General features: G+C 40.1%; 1 protein-coding gene across 1 annotated transcript in view; it reads right to left on the bottom strand.

Annotated features, from left to right (window-relative positions):
• ITGA2 (integrin subunit alpha 2) overlaps positions 1 to 14,521 on the bottom strand; it is a 69,530-nt gene that overhangs the window by 13,733 nt on the left and 41,276 nt on the right. The window contains exons 13-23 of the mRNA XM_042804680.1: positions 14,317 to 14,460; positions 12,006 to 12,209; positions 11,065 to 11,201; positions 9,453 to 9,592; positions 8,322 to 8,473; positions 6,901 to 7,011; positions 6,249 to 6,331; positions 5,306 to 5,447; positions 3,637 to 3,729; positions 2,501 to 2,577; positions 2,319 to 2,402 (exon numbers count right to left, since the gene is read on the bottom strand). Coding sequence (XP_042660614.1) covers positions 2,319 to 2,402; positions 2,501 to 2,577; positions 3,637 to 3,729; positions 5,306 to 5,447; positions 6,249 to 6,331; positions 6,901 to 7,011; positions 8,322 to 8,473; positions 9,453 to 9,592; positions 11,065 to 11,201; positions 12,006 to 12,209; positions 14,317 to 14,460 — 1,367 coding nt within the window. The remainder of the gene's footprint in view (positions 1 to 2,318; positions 2,403 to 2,500; positions 2,578 to 3,636; positions 3,730 to 5,305; positions 5,448 to 6,248; positions 6,332 to 6,900; positions 7,012 to 8,321; positions 8,474 to 9,452; positions 9,593 to 11,064; positions 11,202 to 12,005; positions 12,210 to 14,316; positions 14,461 to 14,521) is intronic.

Below are 14,521 nucleotides of genomic sequence, written 5' to 3'. Positions count from 1 at the left end.
CAAATTAACATGTATGCAGTCTTAGAGAAGCGCTTCCTGATCAGTTGCACTCCACCATACTGCACCATGGATCTTTTTGATCTTCCATACTTCCTCCCATGGGCCCTTTCCTTGAAGGGTCTCCTCACAAGGGCTCCTAGAAAAACCCATGTGATACATTTTCTGTTTCCTTATTGCTCAAATATTCAGTCTTTTCAGGATTCACAGTATCACCTTCCTTGTCCATGCAGGAGTCCAGGAGTCGATGGCAAGACTGATTCCCACTTCTTCTCCTGGAAACTCAGATTAAGAGATTTTCCGTAGAAAGGCTCACTTCAGGACAACACTTTTTTCCGAAACTTTGTATTTTAAGAGGTTGCTCCTCGGCTACATTATCTGCCTCAAGAAGGAACTATCTCCAGATAGTTATTTCTTAAGTGGAAGAGTATAAAAATGAGCTAACTCCAAGGGAAGCATTTGAAATTGTACCTTGGCTTAATGTGTATCTCCTTTAGTTCTTTTAAATTGATTCATCTCCAAGAATAATCCTTTTCTGACAGTAGAGATTCCTTCATACCTTGATGTGCATATGAAATTGCATTTTCTTATACTCAGGAGATGCACCTGAATTCAAACCTCTGTTTTCCCTTGAGTAACTCTTTTAGAGACTCCATGCCTGGCCTTTTCTGAAGCATTGAGATTTTGTTCTTATTTCTCAGATAATTAAATTTGCTGAATCAAGTTTGCACCATCTCAGTTTCCTAGGAGGCTGTTCAAGTTTCTCTGCTAGCCCCCTGGTCTCTGTGCCGCTGATAACTCTAATAACAAATGCTCTGCTTCTGCTGAAGTCCCATGCAACTTTCTCAGGGAGCTGAAAGAACTTGCACCACTGACTCAAATGTTTCTCTGTAGTTAATCTGAAAAATTCTACATGACTCCAGAATTGGTGCAGCTAACCACAGTGAATGCAGGGCTGATGAATATAATGCTGCAAGGTGGGTTACTAAACTAATCTTCTGTACTGTGGTCCCTATTCCAGCTCAGGTCATCATATGTACCCAACAGTTCTTGTAGTCATGGTCATCTCAGAATATTCATTTCCTGAATTCATTGTTGCTGTGCATTTTTAACCAGCTTCCTCTTTTTCAAATTTCTGTCATTCTTTGAATAAATACTATTTATTTTCTATCAGTTTATGCTTACAAATTTTGGAATGCTTTGGGATGCAAAAGCATTTTTTCACCGAGTTGTTGACCAAGTGCATCAAATGTAACTACATGTAGTTTATCCTAGAAATTCAGTAATTGAGAAAGATAAGCAAATCTCTTCTTTGATGAAAAGTAAAATATCCTATCTTGAGCCGGGGGTCAAACCAGTGTATTTTTGTTTCAGTTCTAATATAAGTTAAACTGCAACTGAAATCATTCTTGTTTGGAACAGTAACACACTAATTACCGTTTCAGTGCATACCAAATCACCAGGGGTTTCCAGGGCTGAAGACAGGAGGTTTCAGGGGCATGATATGAAGATCAGTCTTAAAGGGATTTTTGTCTGTCTCTCTTCCCCTGCCTGCCCAGCTGTCTCTCCTTACAAACTGCACTTCCCAGATAAAGAATCCCTCTTGCAACAGCCCCAACCTGCCTTCTGCAGGGAGTGGAAAGGGCTGACACCAGGAGGGAAGGGGTAGGTGTGAGCCAGAGTCTCTGGGCAGGCGTGTGGGAAAGCGGGGTGTGCTGCTCCCCATGCCAACACAGCTACAGCAAGGGGGGATCTGCCATGTGCCACCTCAGCTTTTAGTTCAAATCACTGTCCCAAACACCTAACAGAAGTTTATAATTTTGGTCCAGGTCCAGCAGATGCAGCCATACTTTTTTTTTTTTTTTTTTCCTGATCCCTTTGCTGAGAGTTTGAGCTAGGACATTTATTTCATGTGGTTGTTGCTCTTTTGTTTGGTTTTAATCACTTTAACTCCAGATTTGATCCAATGTCAGTGCATCTGAGCCCAGAGGCCCGACCTTATTGTATACTATATACACTAATTATAATATCAAAACCACAAGTACTGTTTGGTTTTTATACCACTTCCATTCACATAAGCATCTGTAACAATTGTTCAGAGGTAAACATGGATCCATGATTTCTTACTACACATTCCATATTTTTTTACATGCAAGATTATTGGAAGAACATAAAATTCTGCTACTGTTGATGAAGTGAAAATTACTTACGATTTCCTAAATGAAAACAAAGTTTTACTATCTTTTCAGCGGCCTTTCAAGACTGTTACTATATTCAAATGTCTTGGTAAAATGACAGTGACTCTACATTATTCAGCATACCTTGTGAAGTGAATTTCTGCATCATATCGCAAAGGAATTGATAAGGTGACCTGGTTGTTCAGTTCTTGCTCTTCCTTACTCTCACTGTTCATCAAAACACATTTAAGTCAGGTGTTATACTATTATTTTATATGAGTAAGGCATTAGTACCTAACTTACTTTCATACGATTATATACTTTACCTCAATGCATGAAAATTTACAACTCCCACATTCTGAAGATTTTTCATGTTAAAATCAAAACTAATATCAAAGGATACCTATGGAAGAGACAAGGAACACAGTAAATGGTACAACATCCAAAGGATTTCCCAATAGCAACATCAATTATGCATATGTGCAACAATCTAGAATTGCCCTCTGTACCAGAATTCTCCACCAATTTCTGTGTAATATTTCAGTAATTTCCAATGCTCCAGAATCGCTTTGTTCTTACTTTCCCCTACAAATTGCTATTGTTACACAAACATGAGCTATTTGCATTTAGAAATTGTGTATAACTAGCTACAAGCTGCAACAGAAGGTGTTCAGGATTGCTTCAATTACATGCCTTTAAACACTAGTACTACAAAGGCTTTGTATTCACTCTTTTCTTCCATTTGTTCCAACAGGTCTGCTTTGACCAATGCCATTAAAAGTTCAGAACAAACTTAACTTTTTATATGTTTTTTTTTTTTTTTTTATTTTGCTCCCCCTGCCACAGAATGTCACATTTCTGTTCTTTCTAGCAAGTTTCTTATTGCTCCTGTTGATTGTGTTAGAGGCTGGAAGGCTATTTCTGCTCCGCCCTTGAAGAATAAGAGATTAAGTCCCACAAACCCAAGGATATCCTGAGATTTATGACATATATGAGAAAAAGGATACATGATCTATCCTAGGGCTGTGTGGGCCACCCATCTCATCTCAAAGCAATACTGTTTTCTTGGAGAGATGAGATTCACAGAGCAGGAGAGGAAGCTACCCCAGGTTCATGCAGCAGGAGGGGTTTGATGGGAATTATGCTCAGTTCCCAGGAGGCTACGCATGATGCTCTGCGCTTCTGCTCCCAGCCCTCACTCCTGGAGAGCTACAAAGCTACAGTAGCATGTGAAAGCTGTGGGTAGGGACAAATGTGCTTCAAGAGCCCTTTTTCCTTCCATTCGGCAGGGAGTCACAAAAGTTTAGCCCCTAGATTGCTTCTTTTAATGCCTCTGAAACTCAAAGGGCAATTAACTGTTGCCATATCTACAAAATCCTCATGAACAGTAAATGCAGATTTAGAGGAAATCAACAAAAGCTTTTGAGTATCATTCAAGATTATTTAAACATGCTAGCTGTACCTGTTGTCCTGTTCTGAAAACAGGATAGCTTATTTGGCAAATCACTGTACTTTGTGCTGTTCCTGTCTGACACGAAACTTCAGTCCCATCACTCTGCAGAGGAATCAGAGAGAAAAGTCATCTTAACATCAGGTCTTGATAAAGCAGATATGAAGCTTCCGGTCTGTATCTAACAGGAGTTGTACAAATAGTTGTAAGTAGCAGTAATTCCTAGAGATGCAGCATGTGGGTCGGGCATGGGCAGGGCTAGGAGACAGGCAGGAGAAAGATGGGACAAGGGCTAGTCCTATGAGATTTCTTGTGAGTTGTAATGATCTTGTCAGAATTTTGTGCTGGGCTTGGAAGGAGGAATAGAAGCTAGAGAGTACAGGTCACCTCCAACATTAACGCCTACAGTTCTTTTTAAAGCATTTTTACAGAAATTTTGCAGACATATTTACATGAGCTGAGAGTTAAGTACTCTCACTGTAGAAGTTAGTGTGCAAAGGGGAACTTTACAATACGTAAGTTTATTTACTACTTTCTAGAATATTAAGCATATCATTGTCCTACATCAAAGAAACTCAGACCATAGCCAGTTATCATCACTTTAAAAAAAAAAATCATTAAAATGTACTGTCTTTTGTTACAAGTGTCCCTAGCAGACATTTACCATTCATGAATTATGCTACAAAAAAAGATGCAAAAACCACCATCCTCGGGTTATGCTTTTCTTCCTGCTTTGAAGCAGGCACATTTTTGGTCAAAAGCTTTACTTGCAGGCTTAAATATTTCTAAGCAAATGGGCTTTTAAAGCAAAAGAGAATCCTAGCTCCAGCATGGTCTTCTGGCACAAGTGGAGTGAGCAATTTTGCTCAGGATGGAGAGGTAGAGAGGCACCCTCGGCATTGTGTTGAGTACTTCTGCCAGTTCACTGTTAAAGAAAATGCTGCTCTTGGGCAGTATTGAATGCTTTTATCCCACCTCTCCCTTCAGTATAGGGATTGCTCTGGATTTTACCCCTAGGGTTATCATGCACCTCTCTCCATTAGCAGCCTGACCACATCAGGCAATCACTGAAGTCTGGATTTCATCCTTCATGAATTGCTTGGGAGCAACTGTTGAGATTATAGATTTACTGCATTCCCCAAAATAGTGTGTATAATTCCTTTATTTTCCCTTTTATAAGACAATATTCATTAGAAGCAGAGCTTCTGGTATAGCAATCATTTCAATCTGATTAACCGTCTAGCTGGAACACATGGCCTTGGCTGTAACACTATTTCTAGATCCAAAGTCTGCTTTAAGGCTGCATCATTGATGCTGCAAGCTTGATTTATCAAATACAAACTCCCTGTGGCAGAGCAGCTGCAGTCAGCCATGTTGTTGGGAGTCAAGTAGAAGATGTGGGTGCCAAAACCTCAAGTGAGGAAAACATGACTGAAATACTGAGGTGAGGACAAATCCGACAGGTTGACAACTTTTATGCTGAGTTGGCAGTGTCTCTGCTTGACCTAAATAAACTGATATGCTGAAGGAGACAATTCTAGTATCCAAGAAAATAAATTGGGAGAGAAGTTTGCACACACATTCTTTCCTGGGATAGGCACAATAAAGAAAAAAAAAAAATTATTTGAGAACCTTGAAAATCGGTGTAATAACAGAAATAGTGAGGTAGGGTATCACATACTGGTACAGACGATGAAGCGAAAAACAAGTTGTCTGAAAATGTAGCCTGGATTCTGGTGTTATATGCATTTTCCTTTTTATTTCTCAATTTCACATTGAACGTTAATCTTCTGTTTTTGCTGCTGACAATAAACCGCTGTTTGCTGTTGGAAAATAAAGTCCATTGTTTTAAACAGAGGTACTAGAACAGCTGTGGAGCATGAAAAGCATTGCCTGTAGCCAGCAACAAAAAACAAGCACAGCAAGACATTTCCTACATTCTACACACTTAAACACTCTGCATTCTAAACCCTTTGACATAAGAAACTCTGTGATGGTGTTTCCTAAGACTGAATGGAATTAGCATCTTCTCTAAGTGCAAGACCTTGATTATGTATGTATGGACAAAGCCACTTTGCTGAATTTTCAAGCACTCTACCCGGATGGAAGTTTGGGCAGAGCAGGCAGCAGACCCAGATGGCAGCTCCAGGATCTCCACGTACTGTGCATGTATGTGTACACCTGCCTATGTGCTGCCCGAATGGCTGGCCTCAGCTCCGCCGTGGCACAGCCTGCTGCAGGATCCTCGCTGCTCCTGGCGGGCGGGACCAAGATCGCTGCTGCAGCCGCGGCCGCTCTCCCAGTGTGCTCCCTGTCCTGACGGCAGCCAGCCAGACACGGTTCTTCTGAATGCTCAGTGTCCTCATCCCTAAGGTACCAAAACTCGGGTTTGTCTAAGCTGACAAGGGTCCTACTTCTACATCTGTGACCCTATTATGCTTCTCCTTCCTTGATTAGTTATTTAGATACAAATGCTATTGTTTTTTTTTTTTATCCCTGCTATTTCTAAGTAGGTGTTGAACTAGAAAGTCATTCTCATCTAGAATTCATCCAAAGCCTCCAGAGAAACCAATCAGTGAAAACTTAACACCTGACCCCAACAGTGCCACCGGTTCAGCTCTTACCCATCATCTGTCTTCCGCTGAACATTCAAAACAAGATCACAGATACAAAGTTCATCTTCACCACAGTCTTTAATAAATGGAATCTACAAAAACAAAAAACATTTTCTGAGTGACAGGGCTCAACTTTAAAATTATCTGCAGACAGCAGAGTGCAAACATCTTTGAGGTGAAGCACATTCTCGGTTTGCAGATAAGAAAATCCCTCTGAAAGGGATTAAAAACTCTGACACACAAACAAGTTAGCACTGAGTAACATATTGCTGTGTCACCTGATCCGTAGGAATGGTGCAGGCAGGTTATTGTTAACTCACAACAAATATGATGTGATTGAAGGGGTTCCACCTCTCTTATGTACTCAGTTATTGTAGGATAAACTAACCTAAAATAGTCCATCTCTGCCATCAACTAGAAGTTCTTATCAACAGTGACATGGCTCAGACAACATGCTAGTTATGCCATGGTGGCTGGTGTGTGTGTGTGAGCAAGCCCATGCAATACAGACAAACCCACACCAGGTGCCTGGTTTCAGCCCAGTGACTTAACTAGAACATCAGTTTTTCACTTGCGTGTACCTCTTTGGTGTTTGTGGCAGCCACACATGATGGACATGTGTATAGCCATGCATTTTTCACTAGTAAGTCTGCATACTTACACTATAGGCCACAGACGCAGGAGAATATATATTAAGGACAGGGCTGGAGCCAGGATTTGCAAGGCCAATGTCAATGCGCAAACTAAGTGAATTCACTGCATCAGACGGTTCCTGTAACATGGTTCAGATGATAGTTGTCAGCACAGCAAACAGGGTAAAATTGGTAATTCTACTGTAAATTGAGAATGCATAGTAAAATCATAGTTGCTATAAACAAGAAGAGTACAAAGCCTCATTTCTTGACGGAAATAATTTTGTGAGATTGCTTGGTGTGGGCTCCTCTTGCTAAACAATAAACTTTTAGTGCCATTTCCATGATAAAACTTGTTTTCCTAGGATTCCTGGAGACACTATTCATCACAGTCACTGCTAGGGCTCAGAAACATGCGGGTTCTCTGCAGCTGCATTAGATGGTACTCAAACACCACCACCAGGTGATTTTCATTCTCACCTGGCTGCAGATATCTAATTCCTATTCCACTCTACCTTACCATCACAGAGAGCAGCTCGGCCTGAGTGATACTAAACCACAACAGACATCATGTCTCCTCTGTTTCTTAGTACTAGATGAAAACTATTCTAGCTCATGGCTCCACAATGACACTAAATGTGATCAATAATCACAGAATATCAGGTTGGAAGGGACCTCAAGGATCATCTGGTCCAACCTTTCTTGGCAAAAGCACAGTCTAGACAAGATGGCTCAACACTCTGTCCAGCTGAATCGTAAAAGAGTCCAATGTTGAGGAATCCACTACCTCTCTGAGGAGATAATTCCAATGGCTGATCATTCTCATTGTGAAAAATTTACCTCTTGTGTCCAAACAGAATCTCCCCAGAAGCAACTTGTACCCGTTACCTCTTGTCTTTTCCATAGTCAAAGATAGTTGCATTACAAAGTAAAGCAGGAATTGAAGTCCTCTACCTGACCTAGTGTCATGCAGGGGGCTTAAGGAAACTCTCAGGCCTGTGTTCAGTCTTTTTTCTTCTAGAGAAAGATGGTGACTTGCTTATTTTTATTTTTTTCCGAAGTGTATACCTAGGGCTAGCATGCATCAGAAGTCTGCCTAAAATGTTGTTAGTTTGAAAGAAAACATTTGCATGTACGTCTTAGTTCTTACCGAAGAATCTACTCAGAGGGAAATAAAAATCTGTTGAAACTATGGACTGTGTGCTCTGTGTTATGTCAGATCTGAATTACATAATTAAGAACTGCCTCTTCTATCCTAAAAAGCTGTGCTGAATTTGACAGTTATTAGTTTCTTTGAAATCAGAACCTGAGTATTTTTCAGTAGTGGAGGATTTAAGAAACACGGGTCATTGAGTGTACCATGCATGAAATTCACCTTATAGACATAAAATTCACCAACATCTTCCTCTGATTATTTCTGTCACATAAAACTGCTTGCAATTGCACTTACCTGTACACTGAAGACATCATGAACACAATTCTCCTCATGACGTACCACAAGGTCCCTCTGGATGTACCTTTCATTATTTTCTTTGAACAATCCTCTAGAAGTCATTCTAGAGGACTGGAGATCTGCATCCAATGTTGCATTGTACTTTATATCTACAAGAAGAATAACAGTACATTTTTTGCTTAGTGTGACTGCCCATGATCTCATTAATATGCTCAACATTACAGCGTGACCAGGCTTTCCAAACCACACTAAATATTCTACTTTTTTCATAGCTTGATAAACACAGAGCAGTCTCGAAAAAAAATTCTCTTGTGCTTTCCAAAGCAGTCAGACAGGTTTAAATCCTGACGTAAGTTCACATCCACAGAGAGCACATTAAATGGCAATCAATCCACCCTCCGCTGCAGATGTCTGAGCCTGCAGCTCAGGCAAGAAGCCAGTCAGCAGGGCCAGGATTATGCTAGATAAAGGGGCCTTGCAACAGTGTCCCTGAACTCCGAGGAGACTATAAAGAATCTGCATCTTCTCTTCAATCACATAATAATTTCTGTCTTTTTCTTTTCATATTATGACTAATGCGCTGTGGAAGTTCACCGTTGCTTTATAGCTCACAATCATGCGTTCCTGAAGTCACTATACATAGCATTGAAGCAGTCCAACTGGTGTTACCCATGACATTGAACTAAATGGCTTCATGAGAGGCCACGGTTGGTCTCTGAAATATCTGGTGCTCTCCTGTCCTCTGAAAAGAGGAGCTTCTCCCACTGACATGTGCACTGGGCCTATGGATTTTTCTCATCCCCACCCCCCTCCCACCCCCCCCAAAAAATAAAAGTCTGCAGTCTGCTCTTGAAACCATCAGGTTGAAAAAAATCAGTCTCTCACTAATGACATTTTCTGGGGTTTGCTGAACAGCAAGGATACAGCTCTCCTTTATACTCTTAATTCCTCACTTTTCAAAGATTATGGAAAGTAGGTCTTAAAAACAATTTCTCAAACACTTAAGTTTTATACTGATTTCGTCATTCTTGATGTTCAATCTAATATATCTTTAGAATTTCCACTACTAATTCGAGTAATGGACTTTAGAAGAAATTAATATAAGAGAAGCCATTAAAATACTCTTACCCACTTGATTATTTCTCTTAGCAGGTCTAAATGTAGCCTGAAAACATATTTTGACAGTTATTTCTGTGTTCTTGTTCAGCAGACTGATTTTCTCAGGTTTAAATGAAGCAATTATGGACACATTTGCAATGCTGTGTGACCTGCAAAATATTTTTAAAAGGTTATGTGTGATTTTCAAGAGCACTGGGTAATGTAGAAGCTGTTGTCTGTTACTACCTGTAAACATAACATTGATTTTTTTTTTTGGTTCCCAATGTAAATGTTTTTTAATGGCACTGGTAAAATTATTTTTCTTTACATATAAGTGAATCTATTGATGCAGTAGCTTTCAGTAATGACAATAAATAATCATGCCAAATTAATGGATGATCAATGTCTTTATCCTAATGCTGTAATCCTTCCGGTAAGATAACAGAGCACAAAGCCCTTGTGATGTTTTCCCAATAAGTGACCTTCTTCTGCTCCTTTAGGAAAGTTACCGATCTTCTCTGGGAAGGCAAGGAAAGGTAATTCTTCATTTTAATTAATAATCTTATTTTTCAGAAAAACAACTTTCATATAATTAATCAAGATTTTGAAGAACAGTTTCAAAGGAACCCTGCATGTAAAAACAAACACTTTAATCAAAAGTGAAACTCATTAATCAAACCAAATGCCAGAGTAAAAGAAAAATGAGCATCTTCATTAATCATATCTAAATAAATGCTGGTACTCCAAGGAGCATGATTTTCTTTAATTAAACTCCCACCACCACCAGCAGCAGCTCTATTGTGGGTCAACAGTCCAAACTGACCATTTTTAATAATCTTGTTTCATTATGAAATGAGCAATTCAGTGATGGTTTTCTTCTTATAATAGGGAGCCTCAGGCGAGAAGACAGGCGGCAGATAAGAAAGCAAGCTGCATTTTAATTTAGCTCCTCAAGCGACTAGTGGAAAATACACAGTACTTCGGGAGGCAGAAGATTTGGGCTCTGTAAAGCCCTTGTTCTTTATTTTGTGAAAGGACTCAGATTGCTCTGGTGAAGGCCACATGCCAGAAAAGATGTGTTTCCTGCCAGAAATAAGTGCCAGCTCTCTTTCACTGCTCTCTGTCTCTACCCTGCAGGACAACTCTCTCCCTCATATCAGCTTACCAGCCAGAGAAGGTCACACTGCTTGTGTGGGAGGTGGTTTCATCTGTTTCAGGCTCAGCTATCAAAATTACACTGCGGCTACTGAAGCACAACCTGCTGTTACAAATATTCTCAAGCAAGCCCCACTCCCCGCTGCTGCCTCTTCCCTCTGGACCGTGTGTCTGCACAGCAGCGGCAGGCCGGGGTGTCCCCTGGTTCTCCCCACCCCTGCCCAGGTCCCTCTTGGCAGCCCCCACGTGCCCTGGCTCTGCCCACCACGCTGCCTTGGCTTTCCAGGTTTGATGATACATGCTTAAAAGAGGTTTGGTCTAATATTGTTTGTCAGCTAGCTACGATAGCAGTGATGAGGCAAGAAGTGTGTTAGCTCTGAACACATGGAATGAAAGAACTTTTTCGTTCATTTTGCTGTTTAATTAACTAAATGATCAACTTGTAGCTGAATCATTAAGCACTTCCGTTCTAAAAAACTTTACCAACCATAGCAGAACCACAATTCCATCAGCACCAACTGATACGTCAGTAATGTCATCGTCATCTAAGTCTCTATGGCCATCTACTGATCTTCCAAAGAATTGGAGCCCTTGTCCAAAAGCAGAATCTGATCCTAAAATTTTCTGGGAAAGAGAGTTTGGTTACCAAGTTTGCCACAAGCATGCTGAAGTTTGTACATAGCAGCCGAAGCAATAGATTTTCACTGATACTCCCTGTATACGCAAAGCATTGTCTAAACAAAAAGCTTTTGTGGATGTTTTCTCAGATGCTTTTAAGCACTTTTTCCTCCCATGTTGGAGCAGGCAATGGACTAGATTTTTCTGTTTTGGGAGTAGATCAACTAACTGACTGTTGTATGCCAGCTAGTACTTACTGGAAACTTTTTCCATCACGCATTGAACAACTCAAAGAACAGGAAGCTTAATAGGACTTCTAACAAATACTTTCTGCAACCAGAAAGTCTGAATGGAAAGTGACATTAAAATTACCATTATGTTAGCATATAGGATATGCAGACACTTGAAAGTCTTTTTCTTTAATCCTACATATTTATAATTTACAGAAGTGGGCTTTATCTAATCTTCATTGCTGTACATTAACCCGAAAAACATGAATAATGGGTATCAAAAAATGTATAGAAAATTAGCTGATTTCATAGATGGGCACCAAAAATTATAAGAAGTTCAGACAGAGTATCTTGCAAGTGCTTTTCCCCTGTATGCTTTGGTTAGAAGCACTACAACACCAACTAGGGCATGCTGACAGCTCAAGTAAGGAGAGGCACAAAACTTGAAATAAGCCAGGAGAGTAACAGTACTCCTTTAAGAGGATGAAACAGTAGCCAATTAAAAGACAGAAAATCCTTCTGTTTTCCTCTATCAGATCTAAAGGCACTGAGCACAAAATTATGCAACAAAGTTATTTACCTGAGAATATTTGGTACGTATAGTCTTTTGAAATCCATTGTAAATGTAAATTGCTCCAGAGTTTTGGTTTTCCAGTGGTGCACCTATTACAACATCATTAAAGCCATCCAAATCAATGTCTGCAAGCATTGTGATCGCTGATCCAAAGCGAGCGTTTTCTGACCCTTGTGGACCTTCCAAGAGTTCTTGTTGATCCAAAATTCCCTTTGAAAAGGAAAAAGAAGAAAAAGCAAAAACACAGCTATCATTGCACCAGATTAGACATAGGAGCAGTATCTATGTGCATTGTTTTTTGTTTTTGTTCTCCAGTACATTCCCCTTGGACTGTTCAACCCTGAATTCCTTCCCCATTGTATTGCCCATTCAGTTTGCATTATGTCTCAGAGTCTTGGCAAGCATTGCACAGCAAAATCAAAGCATGCTATGCAAAGCACCAACAGCAAATATTACCATATGTATGAAGCTTAAATGCTCTCACTGTCCTCATCTGACTGTTCTGAAAGTTTCACAATACTTTGAAAAATACAGTTTCCAGTTTTGGATTACCAGTTTTTATGCAGAGGGAATGGAAATTATGTAACAGGACATAATTCTTTGAAACAGAAATGGAATTTCCTAACTAAACTAATGCAAAAAACATGTGTCTAAATGCTAAACTGCTGACCTCTCCAGTGCCAAAGAAAGAAAGATTGGAGATCTTTATAGTTAAATATAATCACATTTACACTAGCTTAAATTCAACTCTCCGGTAAATCTCATTCTCATCTTTAACCTCAGTTATCACACTGTGCTTAAAATTTTAGAAATAACAGCCAAGTTATTTATTAAAAAATACTAGAAAAGTATTATTTGTGCAATGTGGACAACCTGCACAAATCTGGGTTAAAAAAAATATTCTTTCATTATTCTTAATTCTTACATAATTTTAAACCTAACATTTGACAAAGACTGAAAGCTGTAAGGATAGTATTCCAATTTATTCTGTTTTCAAAACATGAAAAAAACCTTTCTTTTTTTCTTCTGTATTTTGTGTCTAATTCCACAGTCAAAGACCAATGTTAGCTGCCAGCAGTACCACTTCCAGCACCTCTATCTACATCAAAATTGCCTTAGCGTATAGTTTCCTGTTGTTCCAGGTTGACCTGACTGTGAGCTGCTGCCAAAGAGTATGGTCCTTCCTCTGTATTTATTTGATTGCAATTTATGTAGTAAAAAGGCCATGTTCTGTTTTCTCTGCTGGATGGCAGGTATTAATTTACTTTGCATATACAGACATCCAGTGACTGATTGACAGACTGTTCAAAAGTGCCAGAGGTTTCCGTACTGTTAACACTCATATTCTGAAAACACCTACTACGAGTCTGAATAAAAACCACAGTCTGTCCAGCATCAGACAAATAAATGGTTTCACTGAAAAAAGGAGACAATGTGAGCAATAACAACCATCCAGTGTCAAAGTCTACGAAACAATGCAGAAAACTGGCAGAAGAACACTTAGTAAAACTGTTCTGGAAATACTGTTAGGTGTTGAACAGTTCTGCCAAATTCAAATGGCAAACAATTAGCAAAAGCCTCAAGCTAAGTTTTTCAGAGAAATGGTCAACCTTGTGTTATATTCGTGAACAGTGGCCAGCACAGTGCCTAAAACCAGGACCACAAGCCACCTAGAGCAGCAGGCCCCTTGTCACTGATAGTGCTTAGCTACTAACTTGTTTATTGACTCCATTTTTGTCTGTTCCAGCTGGCTTATTCCCAGACTACATGCACAAGCAGTTCTGGAGAAAGTTTGCAGCTGATCCTGAAAAGCAGAATGGGTGACACTGCACTGGGAAGGGCTCCATGATCAGTGCTCTGAGCAGGCAGGCTTGGCATCTTTTACCCCTGACCTTATGCCACATCCTGGGAAAAGCACCTGCTTACCAAACCACAGCTCACAATATTTCTAACTCTTTGGAAAAGACAAACTAAACAGTGACTTAGAGGCTCTGAAGAGATCCACAGCCAAATGCTTTTTTTGCATGCACATGGCCAGTCCGCTTTGAAAGAAGCTAGCCGTAAGCAAGGCTGGCTTGAGTGAGCCTGCTGCACCAGTTGGCTGTGGGGCCAGGGGTTGCTCCTCTGATCACCCTCTGATTTAACAGAACACACACTGCCACTAGGTCCTACTACAGTTTGGACTGCTTTTGCCTTGGTAAAACTGCAGTCCAGGGAACAGCAGTAAATACCTCCAGCTGCATTTGAAAATATCTGCACTTACCATGGGTGGAGAGGCAGGAAGCTGATTCCAGCTTTGCTACAGTGCCATTCTTACCTCTGTGATGGAAAACATGTATACTCTCCCTTCCTCTTTCTTCATGTCATTCATAAACATTGGTGCACCCACAAGCAGCACATCTGTCACAGAGTCCCTGTTAACGTCCACCGAACACACCACACTTCCAAAGTAGGATCCAATCTGAAATCAGTAGTCAGAGTCATTTTTGTATGTGGATTTTGTAAAGCATGATGTTTAGCAC

Source organism: Tyto alba, unplaced genomic scaffold (assembly GCF_018691265.1).
Source record: "Tyto alba isolate M040663 unplaced genomic scaffold, T.alba_DEE_v4.0 Super-Scaffold_42, whole genome shotgun sequence".
Classification (NCBI taxonomy): Eukaryota; Metazoa; Chordata; class Aves; order Strigiformes; family Tytonidae; genus Tyto; species Tyto alba.
The sequence above is the reverse complement of the archived record's forward strand: the minus strand, read 5'-3'. Positions and strand labels throughout refer to the sequence as shown.